The 21,902-nt window shown below is 37.5% G+C and overlaps 1 protein-coding gene across 6 annotated transcripts in view; it reads right to left on the reverse strand.

The window, feature by feature from the left end:
* ANO4 (anoctamin 4) overlaps positions 1-21,902 on the reverse strand; it is a 198,067-nt gene that overhangs the window by 53,596 nt on the left and 122,569 nt on the right. For 5 of the 6 annotated variants that reach the window (XM_055809048.1, XM_055809052.1, XM_055809049.1 and 2 more), the window contains 5 exons: positions 20,976-21,020; positions 16,183-16,314; positions 5,460-5,566; positions 3,474-3,529; positions 2,801-2,922 (listed from right to left, as the gene is read on the reverse strand). In XM_055809048.1, coding sequence (XP_055665023.1) covers positions 2,801-2,922; positions 3,474-3,529; positions 5,460-5,566; positions 16,183-16,314; positions 20,976-21,020 — 462 coding nt within the window. Of the gene's footprint in view, positions 1-2,800; positions 2,923-3,473; positions 3,530-5,459; positions 5,567-16,182; positions 16,315-20,975; positions 21,083-21,902 lie in introns of all 6 variants that reach the window. The other variant, XM_055809051.1, reaches the window with a different exon arrangement.

Consider the following 21,902-nt stretch of genomic DNA (forward strand, 5'->3'; position numbering starts at 1 on the left):
ACATGGTCCCAGAGTATATAAATACAGTAAGTCCCGCCTCTTTCCAATTGCTATCAGTTGTAAGGATCTTAAATTATTTTTGTAAAGTAACGGTGGATCCTAAATTCCAACAGAAGTGTCATTAAAATCATGGTACCACATCTGTTGATTAATGAGAGCCTTTGCAATTGTGCCAAGTCTGCGCATTCATAAGTGCCATGTGTTTCAAAGCAGAGTGAAAGCAGAATCATACAATTCCCCTCAAATGATTTTTTCTTGTTTATTTCTAGCAACTAGTATCTCCATAACAGCCAGCTGATGAGATTAAATGAAATCTGGGAGGCACCAAACTGACAGCACCAGAGATGTAAGGCCTCATATTAATAGCTAAGGAAGAAATAGAACAGCACCAAAGTATGAATAATTTCACCGTTGCAGCAACTTGACTTTAAGGTGGAAATATCACATCTATTAATGAGACAATTATATTATCTACATCTAATTTACTCCTTAGCCTTTCTAAAGCATATAGTAAAGGGGAATGTCAGCGGGCAGCAATAAGTTCTGTCTAGATTTCTGTGAAAGAATTAACATCCATCCACTGCTTTTGTACAGATGGAAACACCACTCCCTTCAAGCACACCCCACGTAGCTGTTGGTATGGGAAAAAGGCAAAAAAGTTGCTCTTGATGCAGAACTGGTACTAGAAAAGCTTCTGTTTAAAATATGCATGCTGAGATGCTCTGAGTGAAATGAACAACAGGTCTCACTGGTGTTGTCAGCTCTTCACTTGACACGTGAGCTGCTGAGAGTGGCAGTAGATAGGAAAGATTCAGGAAGAGCTAAGGAAATGTGAGGGATCTATTATCTGTGAAAGGAGAAAAAAGGAGGCATTCCCTCCCCTTTCCTGTCACCTCTCCTTCAGTGAATTCATTGCAGCCACGCCAGGCTGGGCTGGGACGACAGCTTTGAACCCTGCTGAGCACTATGGCTACTGAGACTCACGCTGCTGTGAATGCTCAGGGAGCCTCGCAGCTCTCCCTGCCCCCTTCTCCTTGGTTAAAGACCTACTCTGACCCACCACAGAACACTCATGAGCTCAGCTAGGGAATCTGCTATTTTGATTGCTTTTTTTCTTTTGTAAAATATCTGTGGAAAAATCTGTGGATGTCACTGTCTGATGATAAGCTAAAGCATCTTACAAAATCTTAAATATCAAACCCAAGATACTCAAGAATGCTGCTACCAAGGTCCAGAACAATCATGAATCTAACCTTGCTCGTTCTGTTACCATTTATTCTCAAGCTTAAAAAAACTTCCAGATGCCTGAATGTTCATATTCATAAACAGAATTAAACCAAACCCCAGATATTGGGTCAAGAACACTTTTGCAAGCAAGAAATGTTGATGAAGAACAGTTGCCTTGACCACCTTAGACAAATGATTAAAATGTTATAAAAATAAGTTGTTTATACTGCGACATTAATATCTTCTTAAATACTGGAAAATTAAAAATTAAAAACTTAAGTATAACTATTGGCCTCTCTGTAATGTAATTTGACAAAAATTCCATATTTCTGTCCAGGCCAGTGTATTTAAAAAAAAAATATGCTTTGAGCTTTGAGGATTAAATTATGAAGTACAAACACATTACTTTGTTTTCTAAAGCATTTTAAGAATTACGTGACTCAGTAAAACTTTTTTTATTTTGTTTCTCTGTGAACCTTTTCTCCATGGAAATTGAATACCTCCTACTTTATGAATAGATAGTTTTTATACATCCTTAATAACACCGTCTGTCTCCAGGGCCACTCTGCACAAATCTTTCATCTGAAAGCAATTTTGAGAATCAATAAAAGCAAAATTTCCCATCAGTTACAGAACTTATAAAAGGAGAAATTAATATGCTGGACCAATTGTGTGCTCTGTATGATCCTTCCCAATGGCTGACGTATCTTCAGTGATCCCAATACATCTTAAGACTTCATTAATAGCGCCTTGTAGCTTCATATTCCTCTCTTCAAGTAGAAAAAGCCCATTAATGTGCAATAATGGTTCTGCCAACATGATCAGTAGAGGCTCTGGCTCTCTACATATGCATAAAAAATACCTAATCCTCTATGAGCACATGCAAACCTATTTGAAAACGTTATTTAAAAGGGCTATAAGAACTTGGTGTCACATCTGAGCTTTCTCAGTGTTTCTTCTTTGCAGGCTTCTTCAAGATGAATATAAATCCTGGCTGTGGTGATGTAGCTGGGCTGAGTTTAAGGGAGGTGTAGAGGAGAAACTTCCACCCATCTACCACTAGGGCTGCTGAACACAGTAGTACATTCAGTGACTGTAAGCTCTGCTCTGTGCCATTTGTAAAGATCATGAAACTTCACCCAGTGCTCCTTCTGTGGTTGCTTTTTGGGAAAAAAGAATATCTAGTTGATGACAGCCTGTTTTTCACCAAAGCCATGCTCTGCCGGGAAGAACTCCTCAGTGGACAGACATGCAACCAAGTTTACCCAGCCTCCAAAGGTTTCTCTCTTCCATGTTTTTTTCCTCTCTTAAATATTCTGCAAACCCTTCATTAGAAATTATGGTGTCAGGAAACTCTAGAAGGAAATTTCCTTCACTTTCAGGTCCTCCTACAAGCTTCTCTATAGATACTTTGAAAGTAGTGGCAACGTGAATTAAATGGATTCCTATGACCTCAGGAACAGTTTCTAAAAAACACATGAATTAACTGAGATTTTCATGGCTTTCTCAGAAAAGAAATAACCTATGCTCAAAGCACCTATAATGTGATGTACTAAAAGCAGGGAAGTCTTACCTCACGAGATCCAGTGGCTGGTATTTATACCACACTCCCCAGGAAGCCCAACATTCATAGAGCAGATGCCTGTGGTTTTCTGCCCCATGGGTTCTTATCGAATTCTTACTTCTGTAACTTCCCTAAAATACAAATCTGGACATTAATGAACAACAGCAGCAAAAAAAGAATATCTAAGAAATCTCTCTCACTCCCAGTATGGATAACACAATTTATGCAAGCCTCATACTTGTGCTCCAAAAGCTAAATAATGACATTAAAAGGACAATTTCCTCTGACTTCAATAAGATATGTTATTATTCTTCCTAAGGAAATTATGATAAATGGTGTTCAAGTCAAAGGCTATAAACTGGAGAATCTAAAAAAAAAAAAACCAAAACATCAAAGCATGATATTTTTTCCCTTTGAAAACATACTCACTTATCAAACCCAAATACTTTTTACAGAACAGATCCAGAACAACTCTCCTCATTCATCTCTTTTTGCAAGAAAAAAATCCCATTTTTTTTCCCAAGAAAAAAGCGCTTTGAATTGAGAGAGATGTCAGAAGGAGATGCAGAATGCAAGAGAGTAATAGCATTAGTAAGATTAAGAATAAATGATTACGCAATTAAGAATTTATTTTGTGGGAAATCTTGGTACAAAGTGAAAAAAAAAAAACTGAGAAAAATACCTCATGAAGAGGAAATGCAGCTTCATAGGAGCCATTACTGAGCAATCGATTCAGACCTAAGAATCAAAAGTATCCAATTATTTACCAATAGGACCAGAAAACTGCTAAGTAAAAAGCAAAATACATTTTCATAATAAGCTGGCTAAATGAAGTTTGAAGCCCATTGACAGTAAAAGATACATATAGAAAAATTCATCTTCTGTAGATTTTGATGAACTAAGATATAATACAAGGAAAGACTTGTTCAAATATTACTCAAAGTCTGTCATTTATTATGCTGGATGTTTAAAGATTCATTTGTCAAATCTATCTTTAGCATAACTTCAGTGAAATCAGGGACCTCACACCAGGATTGAAGCCTGACCTCATAAATTATTGTCTAAGGAAGCTATTTAGATGAAAGGCTGTATTTCCTGAGAGCTGAAAACTTCAGGGAAGATCTTTACATTTTTGAACTGCAGGCCAGTAAAGAAACTGAAACTTAATTTCCATATGATAACACTGTAAATGTTCAGTTTATGTCTTATGAAAGCTTCTGGACTAACAGGTAGAACAGGAACAAGACAGGCTGCAGTAGTACAAGACCAGAAAATATACTTGAACTTGAGCCAAACAGAGTGCTACTTAGCACAAAAAAGTAATCATAAACCCCACTCAGTCAGGCCTTGTCCCTCTTTAATGAGAACCTTGAGAGAAATAATGAATGACTGCTGAGATGTGGGCACTTTTCACTTGGAAAGTCACCAAAATAGGACTAAACAACCATCAGGCAATGCAAACCTAAATACTGGCACTAACAGCCTGAAGGCATTTGAACCCCATTGACCAAGAGGCAAAGAGTCCTGATTCCTTTTCTAATCCACAGGGGAATGATAGCAGCAAGAATACAGCAATGAGAAGTATTAATTAAACATAAATAGCACTTTCAGTGATGGCATTAGTATCTGCTTGGCAAGTATATGCTTTCTTCCAAAGTCTCTAGCAGAAAAGCAAAACCTGTACAGCTGAGCAGGGCTTTGCTCTGCCCAATGATCAATGCAAGGTTGTGTTCCTGGTAGGTACAACACAGATATGTGAGGGAGCTTGGGATCTTGAGACAGTCAGGGACTGCAAGTGTGTCTGCTAGATGCAGTGACTGCATGCACCGTATGAATTCTTCCCCTTCTTCTCTCCCCTCTGTTCACTGCCACTGCTGAGAGTTATTTCTGCCCTCATCCCAGGAACTTAAGAGGAAACAAGTGAATTTCTGGGATGTTTCTCTACCTTTTTAGGAAGGACAGGGTTTAAACAGCAGGGAAATTACATAGGCTGCAGGGACTGCCCCTTTGTGATGCCCCAGTCTCTATGTGGTAAACAAGCAGTATGTGCTGTGTATCACAAGACAGAAGAGGGCCACTGTTTTATGCTCTAGCCCTCCTCCGCCACTGCCTGCTTTCCAAAGTTCCACTTCACCCACTGTTTGAAAGTGGTGCCACAGTTATGCATGGCATCCTTTGCACTGAGGATATCATTGGTGAACTCCCTTTTGACTTACAGCAGCTACAGAGATACAAAACCTTCCATCTCCCTTAAGAATGGACAGGTATCCAAGGATACAGCTCTACAGGCTGAGATGTACAGCAGCAGCAATCTTGCCGTGCTTCCAAATACATTTTTATGAAGGAGTAAAAGTTTTTCTGCATGAATCTATCTGCTTCTCCAACGTCCTTAATCTGTACATATTTCTCACTTAAGTCAGTCTCTTTCCTTGCAGAGGTGATAAATCCCATGTGGTGACATCTGTGCCTGTGAAAACAGCCTGATATTACAGGGAAATGATCAAGTCTTCCAGGCAAAGCCTCTACAACAGCAGTGGGTGAGATCTAAACAGCTCAAAACTGAGGTGATTGAAAAGCAAGCAAGAGTCTGTTATGAGCCCAGGCAAACTTTGCTTTTTTTTGGTGGGACTTAGGACCCATGTTTAGAAGGACATTGCTCAGCACTTACCAATTTTGTTTTTCCCTTCTTCGTATTTCACTCTTTGTAAGATATGGTGTACAATTCTACTTCTTGTAGCATTATTGAAGAAAGTATCTTTGTTATGTATGATGAAGCTATATAAAAATAAAAAGGGAATTTCAGCAACATATAGTAGCATGTTTAAAGCAAATATTGAATTCCATTACTTTCTATAGCACACTAAAAATGTACAGAATGTGAGCAAGTGCAAGGAAGATTAAAGGACACGAGATTAAGTGAGATGATTCACCGGATGAGATGATATCAATAATAGTATTCATTCCCTAACAAAGAATTACATGGAGAAGTCTGGAGAAAGGTCAAAGTTATTTAAGCATTCCTTACTATAAGCATTCACTGAAAACTACAAAATATTTCCACAAAAATTTGCAAAAGCATAAGGTTTGTAAGTGCAGCTGTAGAAATTCACATTTGATTTCTATTTCAGGCTTCTTTATTATGCTTTACCATTAAGAGTCAAATGAAAACATCCACTTGGTAAAACCATTTAATTTCCTACTGAAAATGAAATACTATGTTAGAAACAGAAAACATTACATACTCTTATGTTTGGTCCTGGAGGCTAAAATAGAGCAGAAGATTAGCTTTCAGAAGCTACTTACAGAGTTATGTATGAATGCAGATTCAATAGTTTACACAGAATTGTGATGAGCCCAGGAAAATTGTTTTTTAAAAAAGAAAAGGACACAAAATAGATTGGATTGATTAGATTGGCTGGCATAATAAATTTTATATGGATTTCTTAATCCCAATAGACATACTCAAGGAAAACAAGATATTTTAGCATATCATCATAATTATAGGAAAAATGCAAACAATATAAGTGTTTAGAAATACTGTTTCGGCTTGTCAATCAAATACTGCTCAAGACTTCTTACAGTTGCTTGAAGTGTGTAGGTCTTCAGGATAGACTGTGAAACTTGTTTAGATGCTCAAATAAGTAGATAAGTAAAGGGATTTTCTGATTAAGTGGTCCTGCGCATATATTGAAGAAAGTAAACATTTTTTAAAATGTGGTCCTTAGTAACTGACTGAAGGGAAAGGTTCATATTTTTTAAAATACTTTGGATAGGAAGTAAGTTTGTTTTCCTCCTCTGTGTTGGTGAAGAGCTAGAGGATAGATAAATAAAATGGTAAATTCATAAAGATGTTATAGAAAGACCAGCCTGTAGGACTGCACACTAGACAAATCTGACTTTAACAGAGATAATCTTGACAGGGAGCTTGGTATAGAATCATGTCATCTTGTCTTCTGCACGACGTGGGACCCACTGCTCAGTTTTCCCCTCAGGTAATTTTACCCAAAGGAAAACTCGCTTTTTCAGAATAAATCTTTACCCATGGGAGATCATACATGGCTTTTCACCTCCACAGTCATTTGGAAAAACAGACAAGGAGTCCAGCTTCTGGACTTGGGGGGCTTCATATGCTCCCTCTTTACTATCAAAATTCTCTGCTGAATTTTCCATACAAGACAATCTGAAACCAAACATAAGGAACTTACAAAGGCAAGTAGTAAAAAACTTAGAGTAAAGGTATAAAACCCAAGTTGCTCTAAGAGTACCATAATTAATGAAACCTCATTTTCTAGAGGTTACCATCTCATGTCTCCTTTCCCACTCCACCCCCGATACTCACAGGTCATTTCTGCATCTGCAATCTACTCAGTACTGTACTTCTGGTTTCCTCGCACATCCCTACTATTCCCAAAGCCCTACATGTGCCCTGCAGTACCTACTGAAATTAATTTGATTTATGCATATTGGCTGACCACCAGGTCTGTGCCAATTTACCGATGGGCTGCTACCAAACAGGATATACAATTGGTGTGTACTACCAGCTGCCTTTTCTGTATAGGTACAATATTCTACTTCAAGCTGCTGATTCTTACAAAGTAAACAAGACTGTGCTTATCTTTGATACAGCTACACCTGTACCAAATGTAGCTGAAAGTAATCAGTATGTAAAATAGTAAGTATTAGAAGGATTTTGACAAAAAGAAAATACAGTCATCACATAAGTCTTAATGCTTAAGGATATTAGATGAAAAACCAACCTAAACTCTGAACCAGATAGAACAGAATTATTTCCAGCTGAAGCTGGAGCTCTGTATTAGGCTTTTTTAATAGCAGCAGAAACAAATTAGAAGACAGTAGTAGATCAGAAATGAACAGTTAGCATTTTCCCCACTTTGTTTCATTTTCTTTTGATATCTGACTTTCCAAGGTCTCACCTCCCAGACAGTGTTGAACATTAAAAACCTGTGAAGATAACTTATGAAATCAAAGTAGCGCAGTAATTTTCATTCTGGCTTAGCTACGAGTTCTTGTAGGATTCAATTGAAAGTTGAATCCCCTTATCTGAGAAACTAACAACATCGATTCAGGTAATACCAATAATATTAACCTATTTTCCTTGTAATGCAAGGTTATTTGGCCATCTGTTACCATGACTATGTCATATTGCAACCATAGGTAGTTATTTCAGCAATTTTTCTGGACAAGTAGGTTAATAGGTTTTCTACATTTAGACATTTCTGTTTTTATGAGTCATGAATGAAAAAAGGCAAAAATAAAGCATTATGCAATATTAAAAAGAAATAAGAACTACTTGTTTAAACAAACACTTCCATCATTTGCATGTATTTGTAAATTTAGCAATTTTGATCTCATGTGTCCAAGAAGGAACTGCCAGATGTGTCTGTGAAGCAGATGTCAACACCTCAGTATAACTGCCACAAAGAACTCTGCCTGTTCCAGAACCAGCTGAAGCAGTCCTAAAACATGTGTGAGTATAAGAGGTTCTTCTCAGCCCATCCTTGTGCCAGTAAAAGGCATCATCTGAGGGCAGGAGCGACAACTCACCATGGCTAGATCTCACCATGACTAGGCTAGGCCAAGAACATGTCCTTCAGCATTTTCCAACATTGCTCATGGAGACATGGATGCAGCAGAGATGCTAAAGTTCACCAAAGATGAAAAAGAAGTGCCAAAATGAGTCCTCTGGATGTCCTGTCCATCCCTAAAAATGTCATTGTTTTGGAATGGAATTGCATTTGGTAAAGGTTAAAAAAAAATCCTCACCTATTTTTCAATATAAAAAAAACCCAACTTTTTTTTTTAATCCATTTAATTCAAATACTCAGATTATTTCTGTGAAAAGGTCTGTAAAGTAGCCCTAGAAAGAGCAGTATCACCACAACCAAGCAAACAGGGAGCTCTGGCACAGGAAACAGAAATAGGCAGACATGAGTGGGAGGCGTTGAAAGGTTGAGAATTTCTCAAGTAGTCGTAACTATGTGTTACAACATCCCAGTTAGAGGCTGACATAAATTAGGACAATGCCAGAGAGGTTTCAGTTTATCGTGAAAATCACAGGAGCTGCTCTTGTCAGGTGAGAACCACGTGGGTCAGTGTAGGACTTATCCCTTTCTACATGCTTTATGGACATTTCTTCCTCCAAAATTTTTGTGCTCCAGGTTGTCTTCTTTCTGAATGTGGGTGGCAAATCCATACTCACAGAATAGCCATCAAGGCTAATTCATGGTCTACAGCATGCAATGAAAAATTCTGAGGAGAAAGAATTTCTCAGTCTATGGAGAATCTCACCCTTCAAATTTCAGCTCACAGAGGTCAGAGCTGAAGACATTTCCAAACTAGGTGTATAGAAACATTCATCACACATTACTGAGCTATACACTGCATAAGGCAGAGGCTTTCTAGAGATATTTTTAACCCTTGCTACTTTAAGATCGAACAGTTTCCTCAGCTCTTCTGTTTCTGCTGCCTTTGTTAGAATTTCAGTGTGCTCAAGGGTTTGAATATTCATAAGAGCAATACAGCTTGTTTTCAGGCTCAGTAAAGACTTAGACTTTATTTAGGAGATAGTTCATTGAAGGTTTTGATCACTTTGTTACCTCATTTGTAAGATAAAAAATAAGTAAGGATTAATACACTATTATTTTTATTACCTGTGAAGTTAATGTATAGGTAGATAATAAAGCCAGTGATCTGTTCCACAACAGTTATTACCATTAGCCTGGTCCTGTAAGTCTTATATGAGTGAGGTGTTCTTACTCAAAAGGAAAACCCAAATGAAGATAACAAGAGCACTTCTGGCAGGAAAGGTTCCAGAGTTGATTCCTAATTAAAGTCCCTTTTAAAAATGTCATTGTGGAAATATTGCTCTTACAATCACACTGTAAGCGACATGAAGACTCAGTGAAGGTTAATTGCTTTGAAATTATATTTGTAGCTTTCTTAATTAGAGTCTGACTGGAGATTTCAAACTGTCTTTCCATGGATAACAAAGCACAGCAAACCTAACTGTCATCTAAAGAAGGCCCTCAAATTAATTGCCAATGAATTCCTGTTTGTACATTCTCTTTGGTAATTTTGCAGGTTGTACAAACCCTTTAGGGGTAAATTTAGCTCTTGAATCTTTGTGTAACACCCATTTGGAAAAAAAAAAAATCAATTTATTTTTGAGAAACAAAAAGTAAGTACAGGCTATTTTCTGCTGTACTAGTAAGATATACAAGCTGCAAGCTGAACACCCATGGTCTGGTTATAAAGCCAGGACGTATGCATGCACATATCAATGGGCACCTTTTCTCCATGGGATACCCAGACACAAACATTTGATGTCTGACACTTACCATACCAAAAGGTATGTTCCAAGCAAATGCCTACTGCTGGAAACAGTACAAACTAAAACCACAGATGTTGTCTGAAGTCATAATAACTATATGAGAAGTGTATTCTTTAGTACAGAAAAATGCCCAATCCTCTGCACTCCCAGGGAAACCACTGGTGGTAGCTAGCTGTTGTTGGCTAAGACAACAGCAGGTTTCTGCCTTATTTAATATCAGAGAAAGAAAATCATCAGCTGTAGTAACAGCATAAGATGAGCTGGCAGTATTCCAGTGAGAATATTACCAAATGTCCCTGTTTATTTGTTTGAAAATGGGTGTATTATTATTATCAATTTCTGTTTATTTTCATTTTGCCTGAATTATAAGGCTGCAGCTGATCCACCTGTTTATATAAAAGAAAATGTTTATTAATGGTTATCAGTGATTTTTCACATCATGTGCCTAAAGCAAGATTGCTTTGGGATGAAGAATGTATTAGCGGCTTTGTCTGTTTCTTATTTGGCACATCATAACCTCAAAACCGCTGAAGTAAAATAGAGCTGTTAAAGTGCTGAATCTCTCCTCTACCTTCCTCTGCCCTTCCCCCCAAATCACCCTGCCACCCAAATCACTTCCTAATTTAAATTAGTTCACTCAGGAATATTCATCTGAGAGAGAATAAGCTTTATGTATTTTTCAGGAATGCCCTGTTTCATTCAGTTTGCCAGACAATTAAAACATTGAGAATCAGAGAGAATTAGAAAAGTCCATTAAAGGGCGTTTCCAAATTTTGTTGCACAAAGATTTGTTTAATGGCAGGAATCTTACAGAATTGTGTTTCCCTGCTTATAAAAAAGCTATTTGCAAATGTATAGTTATTATACTGTAAATGCATTTAAACACAAGAAGGACCATCCTGGTTCAAAACAGGTAAGTGTCCATGCAGTCCTGTGCCTCGTCTCCAGTGGTAGCAGCTCCCTGACCCATCCATGATCTTGGGGTGAAGCAGCTCAGGGGGACTTGGGCATAGATCATCTTGACAGGGATGGGATTTATTAGGGACGATCTGAGCATCCAGAGAAAGCTTAAAAATCTAACTCTTCCCTGAGAGACACCTATCTTAGAAATCTGACAAAGATACTGAACAAGATCCTTATGTACCCAAGGGAACATAGTATAAATGAGAATAACTCCATTAACTTCTGGTATGCAGGACCATTTTTTTTTAAATTAATCCAGATACTGGCCTAATCCTCCTAATTATGTGAATTTTTAATCTAATTTTCACTGAAGTAGTAAATATTTATTTTTAAGTGGTTCATCCAATTATATATTAGATTAATATTTAACCAAAGAGTTTATCTCCTTTGGAAGAAAAAAAAAGGTGGTGGGGAATAGCTCCTGATACAAAGTTTGAAATCTCTAATCAGGAATTAAAAACATTTTCCTATGTAGTATACAGCTATCTAAGAAATTGCAGCTAATTACTACTGTTACTATTCCCAACTGACTAGCAGCTCACTACATAAAATAACTAAGATGCAGTAGAAAAGTAACTAATTCTCATCATGTCTGATGGAAAACATTTTTCACATACTGTGAACTGTGCATTCATGTAATAAATAATTTTCAGAAGAAATGCTTTGGCGTAAATAAAGCCCTTCCCAGGCTGTGGCTGCAGGAGAGAAAGAATACTCTGAAGTCTATCTTAAAAATTATTACTTTGTATTCCACACAATTAAAAAGAAAATGTTTGCCTCAGCCACACAGAAGCTTCTTTCCTTCAAAAAGAGATTTCCTACTACTTAGGAAATAAGATTAATTTTGGTATTCTTTTTTACTGACAGCTTTGTGATATACCCTATAAAGTGTGCCATAATCCCTTTAAAACAAAACCTGAAAGCATGCTGCAAAAGTTATAGGAGTATCTTACAAATGTGATTCTTGCATTTTCTTCTTCACCTGTTTTGGAGGGAGGGCAGATGCTTAGCTGTGCCTCCTGAAAGAAATTTAGTTTTTTTCTGAAAGCTAGCCTTTCTCCACATCTGGCCTTTTCTATCTGAATAGGAAAGAAAAATGCAAGAAAGAAAAAGATCATCAATATGCTCTACTAAAATTGCACATATTCATTGTACATCAATATTTCAAAAATATTAATCCCTACTGAAAAAAGGCCTGATCAGGCCTTGCTGGTTTCAGTCTTAACTATTTTCCTTCCCAGACTCTGTGTGGTAAATATTGTCAGTCATCTGTCTTTCTATGCCTTTAAAAGAAGCTACCACAAATTAAGACCATGTTACAAACATCATCTGTATCAGACTGGAGACCTGGATGTGAAAACTGTAGCTGAATCAAAAAACATAAACTGCCAGTCTTTGATGAGGTGGAAAAAAGTCTGATGCTGCAAAGAAAGGAAGAAATGAGGAATTCCAGACCCAAATTGAAATACTGCAATATTTGGACAAACATCAGACATGGACAAGCTCATACAGATATTTAAGGAATAGTATTTTAAAAAATTAAAAGCACATGGACCCAGGAAAGAAGGATGAATTCTGCAACCTCTGGCTATGGTATGGGGCAAAACCTACAGCAAGGACACGGAAATCTTTGTTGAAAACTCAGTATATGGAGATTTATACTTCCAAGATGGTTGTATTTGTAAATGATTTACTACATGCTATTAAGCAATTGTTCAGCATATCCTGGAAAAACATTGATTTATGACAACACAAAAATCCTAGATATGTTCAACTGGCAAAAATACATATCTTGCTCTCCAGAAATACTTGTACAATAGCCAGAAAAATCCTCATTAATAGTGTAATTAAAATACTGATTATACATTTTAGGCTTCTGTGGCTATTTCTTAAATAAGTTTAATGTACTTCCCCATTCATCTCTTCTTCTCACTTAGGATTCCAGTTTTGCACGAAAATTTTATCTTTTTAGTATAAATTCAAAAACTGTACATAAGACCTGATAAAATGCAGACACTAGTGAAGTTTTTCAGCTACCACCTTAACACAGTACACAAGGACTGAAAGCCTTGCATTTATTCTCCATTCTCTGAGGACTTCAAGTACTCAACATGTTACAAATATTTGCCTTCCTCAAAAAATGGCCCTATGTTGGATGAAAAGTCTTGAACAGCACTGAGGTCAGTCAGCTGAACACCGGTGTGGTACTGGGACCCTCCCTGTCCTGTGTGTGTTCTGTCTGAATCAGTTTTGTCACAACTGTGTGGTGGAAGGGGATTACATAGTCACATCTAAAAGCCCAAGTCTATGGAAGAGACCGTTACTGTTATTCTAGCCTACAGGATGAGGTACTTGAAGACAATGTGAACTCCACAAGTAACTGCCCATGACAATTATGTAGTCTCCATTATAATTGCATTTTAATGGCAATATGGTATGGTAAGAGCACTCTAGCAAAACCTTAACTACACCAAACATAAAGATGCATGGACTTTTCTTACCACCGCCAAACTGCAAGCTAAATTTTTGTAACATTATTGTAGATGATAGTTCTTCATTTCTGCAGCTCAAGAATTCCAGTAACTACTTATCTTCACATTCCTAAACCAGTATTGTGGGTCTCTGGGTTAGAAATTTAAATAAAAATCCTGAGAGTTGTTTTTTTTTTAAAATCATTTTATATTAAATTACTAACTTTTTTAGTTGTTAAAAAGCAAGTAAAAGCTTATGTAAATGCAACAGTGACAACTGAAAACTAAAGCTTTAATCTCATAAAGAGGCAGGATTTTATCAGCTTTGGAGCATTTCTGTTACTGTTCCGAGTAGGTGACAATTAATTATCAGTGCTGCACTTGTGAGGATTACTACATTTAGCAGTGGGTAGAGGTGAAAGAGAAATAATTTTCTCAGTGATCAAACCCTCATCTGGCACAACTGACTCAGACAAATAAGGTGCCACTCACAGTAATTGCTACATCATTTAATAAGTTTTAGGGTAAACATAAATGCAAAAATCCTTTTCTACTCATACTGATATCATAGGTGGGTATCTTTACTATTGGCTTGTTATATACAGATCTTTCAACAGGATGTTTATGTATATCTTGGAAGAAACAGCAATTTTCGCAAAGTAAGCAGAAATTTTGTACAAATTGAACTCCAACATAATACACTTCTTGACTGTTAACTGATACCGATAACCTTATTCTTCTTAACTCTACTTTTTCTATCATTTGATACCTGTACTCCACAATCAAAGATCAAAAGCACATACTGAAGATGTTCCTGAAACGCTCTGCTTACCAACAAACCCTGAAATTCTTGAAACAATTAAAACGCCTGCATGCAACTCACTGTACAAATATTGAACAAGTCATTATATTTCAAAATTCTATTGAAGCAGAACAAGAGACACAGCCAACAGGCTGGAGCACGATGGGAAAACAAGAATCCTGTCAGAGCCAGCACTTTCTGGGAGGAGGGAAGCTCAGCCAGCATTTTTTCAGTCCCCACAGAGAAGGAAAGGAAGATTATACAGAAAGCAAAATGGAAAATGTCAGACCTGCTGGGGAGTAGAGCTTCAAAGTCTGCAATGATGTAAAAGAAGTGTCAAACAACAGTGGGGAATGTTAATGAAACTAACACAGTATTTAATAAATGCCTCCTGACAGTTTACCAACACAAGCAGGAGCAAGGCAGAAGAATGAAAATAACATTCTGGATCGTATACGCCAATTCTCCTTCCAGCTACAAAACCCCTTTTTTATGTGCTGTAATTTTAAGGGAAGGTAGTAGTTAATATTACTATTAATAAAAATATCAATCCAGACATCCCATTTTCTTTATTTTTTTATCATCACTGATATATTCTCAAACTAATTTGCACCTACTTTTCCTCTTGCAGGACACAATAACTGCTCAAGTATTGGAAGGCTCTGTAGTCTGAACCTGATTGTCTGTTCAGGGCACAGACATGTAATGGAGATAACCATGGCTGGTGACTGGTGCTAGGAGCAGAGTTCTACTGAAATCTGAAATTCCCTGGAAATTTGCACCTGGGGTTTTTTTGTGTGATTTTTTTTTTTTTTCCTGCTGTGTTTGGAAAGACACTACTTATGGCAGAAAATGTCTATTCACTCTGAGGCATTTAAGAGCCTTACACCAACTTGGCTCCTCTTTGAATAAAATCACATATTTCAGATTTTTAGACTTTGAGCTGCCTGTAACTCATTCTATGTTTTCTGTTAGTACCCTGGTCTGCTGCCTATTCTTCGTGATTTTGCTCCCAATTAGTCAATGATTGTTTCCCATTTCACAAACACTGTAACTACCCATAAGACACCCTCTTTCCTCAAAAACTGACAACCTTGAAAGTCAACATGGGATCTGAAAGTCAAATGGGGCTTCTTCTGTTTTGCATTTTGCAAGTGAATGAAGGCTTCTAGTAGTCAAATGATTTCTCTAGTGACATTGGTGCAACACCGGTGCCATTGGTAGGCTTGAGCAAGTGTCACTGGTAGGTCTTAACACTAGAATTTTGCAAGCAATTTTGTTTCCATAAAAGTGAAAGACAGAGAAATAATGCATCCCCACCCCCTGACATTCTCTGCTTTCTTTAGAGTTCTGCTTGTTCTACAGTCATAACTAGAAATGAAATGCAGTATCAGTTCATTTTGACTGTGCTAGAAGAACTGATTTTGATTATGCTAGACATAGAAATGCTGAAAAAAAAGTTTTATCACATCTTTAAGAGACAAAGAACAACTGCAATTCTGACCCAAGACAGAATTAGACATTTGACTACTCTAGGGATGTAATTGAAATTCCAGTGAAACAAAATTAATTTTTCCATTGATTTCCTTTAGCTTTGAGCAGGACATTTAATTATTAGAAATGTAGACATTTCTAGATAGAGACTTTATGCTCTCTCAGGACTCTCTATCTCTCCCTTTTTGTGACAAAGAACTGATTTGAAGCCACTAGTCTTTAAGACATGGACTAAGAAATTGATTTTTTCCAAGGTGAATCCAGAAGGAAAAGTTTTAATCTTGTAATTAAGATATAATAAAATACTCACTGATGGATCCTTTGTTGGCTGAATGGAGCAGTATAGCAGTCATTCTCCTCCAGATCTGGCAGTGTCTCCTTGTCCAGTTTCATTGGCTTTCTAGGTAACCATCCTCGAAACCTGCTTATTTGTTTCTCGATCCTGCAGCATATGAAAAGTGTGAGCATTTGAGACAGTGGTTTTTTACTACATTACAGAGCACTTACAAAGAACACATGCTAGCAAACTAGGCCACTTAATATTTACAGCTAGAAAACATGTAATATCTTTTGGACTTTTTCAAGGCAGACCAAATTATACATGCCAAACTTGATTATTAATAACCAGCTTTCAGAGAGGAGCATATTATTTTGTCTCAATGGAAAAGCAATGCTGATGGTACATGCTGCTGTAAATCTTAAGCCCAGTAAGCTCTTGGCAACTGTCTAAACCTTTATTTCTCAGCTTTTCAGTTCATATTTCAGGCTTAACTGACACATTAGGCTTTGGACATATAGACATTAGAATAGCAGACTGTGACAGAGAGCTTTGGCAGCTAAACCACAGCAAGTTACATCTTTTTACTGCTCTTTGTGTGGATTCTTACCTTGATGCTATCAAAAATAGGCTATTTTGTTCATTTGGTTCAATTGTAGTGTCTTGCAATACTACAATCTCCATAAAACCAGAATACTCAGTGCACAGATTAACAGCTAAATGCTACACAGATTCTTACATTTAGAAGGTGAAAGCAAACCAAGATCAAGCTGGAGAAAAGGGAGATTTAACTGCAACTTCACTCATGCAAATATGCACACTGAAATGAAGGGAAAGGGAATAATCAGAGTTGATTGGAGAAGACAATCTAATTCAAATCCAAACTAAAATGTTATAATGAAAAATACATAAGATGAGGTATGTCTGGCACAATAAGCCCTACTCTCTTAGAGATTCCTAACAACTTCAAGTCCTAATCAGTGATCCCTGACTGTGAAAATCATAGACTACAAATTATGGACTATGCACATACTTCAGTCACTGGATGAATCTTTCCAGGAGTGGAGCTAAAGGGTGTGAAACAACATCCTTTGAACTTTAAGTCCAGTTCTGTATGAAGCTCAAGGACTGGAAATGTAGTTGTTTCTTTTCTTGTGACAGCAGTCAGCACAATAACTCTATGACCAGCAAACGTGAGCTCTGCACAGTTACTTTGAAGGAGGGCAATCCATACCCAAGCATCCGAGTGTGTGGGAAAATGACATGAAATTATTACCTACTTCCAATTTAAATGCATATAATATTTCCTGGAATATTCAGCCTTCTCCCATCAGGTATTTTTATTTTGGATAAGAAAGCTAATGCTAATTTTTAAACATGGGCACATTTCAAAATTGTAATCAAATTAGCCCTAATTGTTTTGGTACCATTTGTGTATTCCTGTTCTGGGAAGGGGCGGGGGCAAAAATCTGCTATCAGGACCATTTGAAAGAACTAGAATGTGTATGGGAGCATAACATAAGACATACTAAATTAATCATAAACTCTACATGTACAGTGTTTGCACTGGCCCAGCAGTTCAGAGCACAAGAGGAGGTAGTTTGCAAATGTCTGTGTCTGAGTGCAGGCAAGATGTCGGATCTCAGGGCTGTAAAGGCCCTGACCAACCGTAAATCTCCAGTTGCAGCATCCAGTTGTCAGCCTTAAGCTAGGCTGTGCAGACACTGATAGGAATGTCAAGGGGAAAATAACTTCTCTACAGAGGAATTCCCTTGTCTCTTGGCCTCCAGATTTTCCTCTGTAAAGTCCACAAGCTCTGCATTACTGCATATTTGGCAGGCATAGTGACTCTGGATATGGAAAAGGGAAGAAAAATCAGGCAGAAACATTTTCTAAATATCCGTGCTTATTTGTTAACTGAAAGCATTTGAATTAATACCCTTGCTAACCTGCAATCCTTTCCCATTCATCCTGCAAATCAATGTGCACATTTGAGATACCCTTGCTGCAGGTTTATCACACCATGCATGCATGCACACCGGAACAGAGTGCTTTCCCCACTTAACAGCAATGCATTATTCATGTTGGCTTCTCACTGAGTGTACCCAGAATTTGACTAGTTTGCCGCTCCCAAGGCTCAGATTACTTGGCATGCTCAGTGAGCCTGCTGGCAAACAGGTCTGTGAAGGTTGTGAAGCCTTTCTGCAAGGCCCAGAACATACAGTACAGCCATCCCTAGGGAAAAAAAACTAGTTATCTCCTTGGAGAAGAAAAATGACCAGATTCTTAAATTGCCTCCAGCTCACTCCAACAGTGCCATCAGCCAGCAGCACAGGCTTTGTACTCTACAGGAGCATCTCTGAGAAAAAAAGCTGAAAGAGTGGTGTTGGTGCTAACAAAAACAGACACACAGTGTTAAAAATCTACTACACTTTATCACTTCAAGTCTTATCCGTGCCTCACTTTCCCTTATGTAGAAGTTTAAATACTGAATAGGGGAACAGTGTTTGGAAAGCAGAGCAACCTACACAAGAACAATGGAGTACATGGAATGATGAGGCACTGCTAGCCACAGTGACAGAGGAGTGGAAGATATGGTAATAATCTCCTTCTTAAATTCCTTCTTTAAAAACACTTGTTAGCCTCATAAGGCAAAATATTATTGTCTTAATTCACACAGTGTCTCAAAGACAGTCTCTTCAATCCTGCCCCCGCTTTCCAAGTCCAGTGTTTACTCAGTATCCTCTTTCTGAAGATACGTACTGTGCTTAACTCACACAAAGAGTTTCACAAATAATTTCAAAGAAACTGTTTTCTCACTAGGAAGTGGGGTAGGTATAGAATAATTTTTCAAAGGAAACAGGAGGTTAGGAAAATTAAAAATATGTTTTGGATCGAGACAAATTTTTATCTGTGGGTCAGCTTTGATAGAGCTTTATGTATATTGTAGTGCTAGATACTGTCTTAGTTCAGTATTTAACCACTGTTAAGGTTAAATACTGTATAGGTACCTGACAACCCTCCTTGCCTCTTAAAATGTATTAGGGGAGTTTTGTTATTTTAAATATTGAGATCACCAGAATTTTTCAGAAAGAAAATTCAAGTCAGGTTGACAAGTTGCAAGTGATCCACTTTGGGGTTTGCCTTGTAAAAAAAGTCCTCTTTAAAATAAATATTGCCCCAATGTCAATATAATGTTCAGCATAGCTCAAAAAATGGACCAAAGCTTCAATTACTTGTAATCTTCACTGAACTAGGAGTAGAGGATATATATACACTTTTATTGAAGCTGTATATCTCAATTTCACATGTATGAAAATAAAGCTGAATATGTTTTCTTTTTTCCCCACTGGGACTATTTGGTTATAGCTTTTCCACCTCAAGTAGCTATTTATAGACCTGAACATAAAATAAAAATTTAATTTAGCCAAGTGTTCTCATCATTCAGGAACTCAGATACCAGCAAAAGATCACACCTCTTCCCATACTGCCTTCAAATCACATCCTGACTCATAAGAAAATGAATGTAAAGCAAAATTTCATACACTACACATAAATGTTAGACTCTTCACCTACTCCTTCCTATCTACTGCTTTAGTCAAAGCAGCCATGTCTTAATTAAAATCAAGACAAATTCCAAAGTTAACAGCTGCTATAGTAATTATTGTAAGGTGGGGATGGAAAGTGGGGGAGCATCAACAAGCTTCAGAAGAATTGTGTGCTGACTAGGTAAAATGCCTTAGCTCCACAAAGTGTCCATTTAGTGCTTAATAATATAAGAAAGCAAATACTATAATGTGAGATCAATGCTGGTACTCTCAAGTCACCAGCACACTGTGATGGAATTTAATATACAAAATGCTTTTTATACAGAAGAGTGAGAATATGTGATTTACTTTCCCATGGGTGTTCATCTAATGATGTTATCTGCAAAGTGATGCAGTTGTTTACTCTAAAATGCAGATTTTTCAGATTTAATTTTTTTCTCTCAGAGATTCATGGGAATATTTCCACTGACGTCAGAGTGACACAGTAAATCAAATGCTAGAATCTTTTGAAAACTGCATCAACAACACTGTGGCATTAAATGCCAACATCTGATCTGGTCTTTGCCAAAGCCTATATATCTTTCAGGCTTTCTGGAGACATTTTAATTTGATTGTCCAAAGTATCAAAAAGAAAATGCAAACTGCAGCATTGGAAGTTTTTCATTGCATTAAGTCAGACATAAACCAGACAACAAACATAACCTTAAAGATATTTAATAATTGAGTGAAAACACTTCAGAGATTCCTGAAAAATACTCATCTCTCAAGCTCAATAATGTTACACCAGAGATGAACTTGGTTCATTGCCTTCCTATCTACCAACAAAGTACTAGGCACCCTTACAGACAAAGTCATAAATAAATAAATAATGCCACTGCTATTACAAGTAAGCAAGGTGCATGGAAATAGAAAAAAAAAAAAGCAAAAAAAGCTGTAACTGTGGTATTTTAACCCCAAGAAACTCCCTAATAAGCCACATGAAAAGAGATAGTGTTTGCATTAACATACTTAATCTTCTTTAGAAGACTCCATCAATCAAAAGATATTTCCTTATTCCTAAAAAAGGCAACACCAATAAAATTAACCTCTTTCACAGTGCAGGTGCCTTAAAAATTCAACTTCTGTATTTGTTTTTGAAGGTGTCATAGTGTGTAATTACTCCCTCCACCCTTTACACAAATGCAGCTAAAAACCTTTTCTTCCAGCCTGACATCAACCATTATTTTTATTATTGGGTCAAATGAACATAAACTGGACTGGCATCAGACTTCTACTCACCTATTCATGAACTTGTATCGGCGGTGCAGGTAATAGATTTTTCTCCTGGAAGAACAGCAAAAATGAAGCCAGTCGAGAAGAAAACCCATCGTCAGTTACAGTATGAACTAGCAAGGAAGGAAAGGAGATTGAAGACAGAAGCCTGTAAGAGGTGGAGGAAGAGACTAAAAGAGAGATTAACAGAACTGTCACAGGAAGCCACACAAACTCTGGTGGCATTTGAATTGCAAGATCATCATAATTTTCCCATTGTCTTCTCCTTTTCTGCTATTTGTCATGTGTGAAGGTTGGGGACCCAAAGATGTTTCTGTTTCAAAGTAGTCCATAAACTGCTGCAGGAATTCTATAAGACTGATACAAACATGGATAAATTATCTCACATCCACTAGTGAATTCTTAAAGCTGTATTTGGTGAAAAACAAGGGGGAATCACTTAGAAGAGCCAGGAAAGCAGTACCTGATGCTGCAATATGCCATAACACATGCAGTACCAACTGGAACCAGTGCTTGCTCTTGGAATAACATCCCTTGAAACAGAATATAGGCTACACAGGCAAATGAACATGTTCTTGGCACTACCACCACCCCTGCCATGTATGCAGCCATTCCCTCTGCCCCCTCATACAGGCACAGCTGATTTCTGTTGTCAGTGCAATAAGCTGTGTGGGAGTACACGCAAGTGAGCAGACAAGGGTGCATGAGCAGACACATGCTGACCACACTCTTGGCCTGCTTCCCAACCAGCCCTGCAGGGCAGAGTGGCCCCTGTGGAGATTCAGAACAGCGAGTCCACCTCACAGCCTACTCTGCTGCTGGCAGCTCTTGTTCTCCTCACACATGCCTATAACACCACAGCTGTCAGGATTTCACCCTTCACCTTCAGCAGAGAGATCACATCTTTATGAGAGTTAAGAAAATCTGAGGGAT

The sequence above is a fragment of the Falco peregrinus genome, chromosome 6 (genome assembly GCF_023634155.1).
Source record: "Falco peregrinus isolate bFalPer1 chromosome 6, bFalPer1.pri, whole genome shotgun sequence".
Classification (NCBI taxonomy): Eukaryota; Metazoa; Chordata; class Aves; order Falconiformes; family Falconidae; genus Falco; species Falco peregrinus.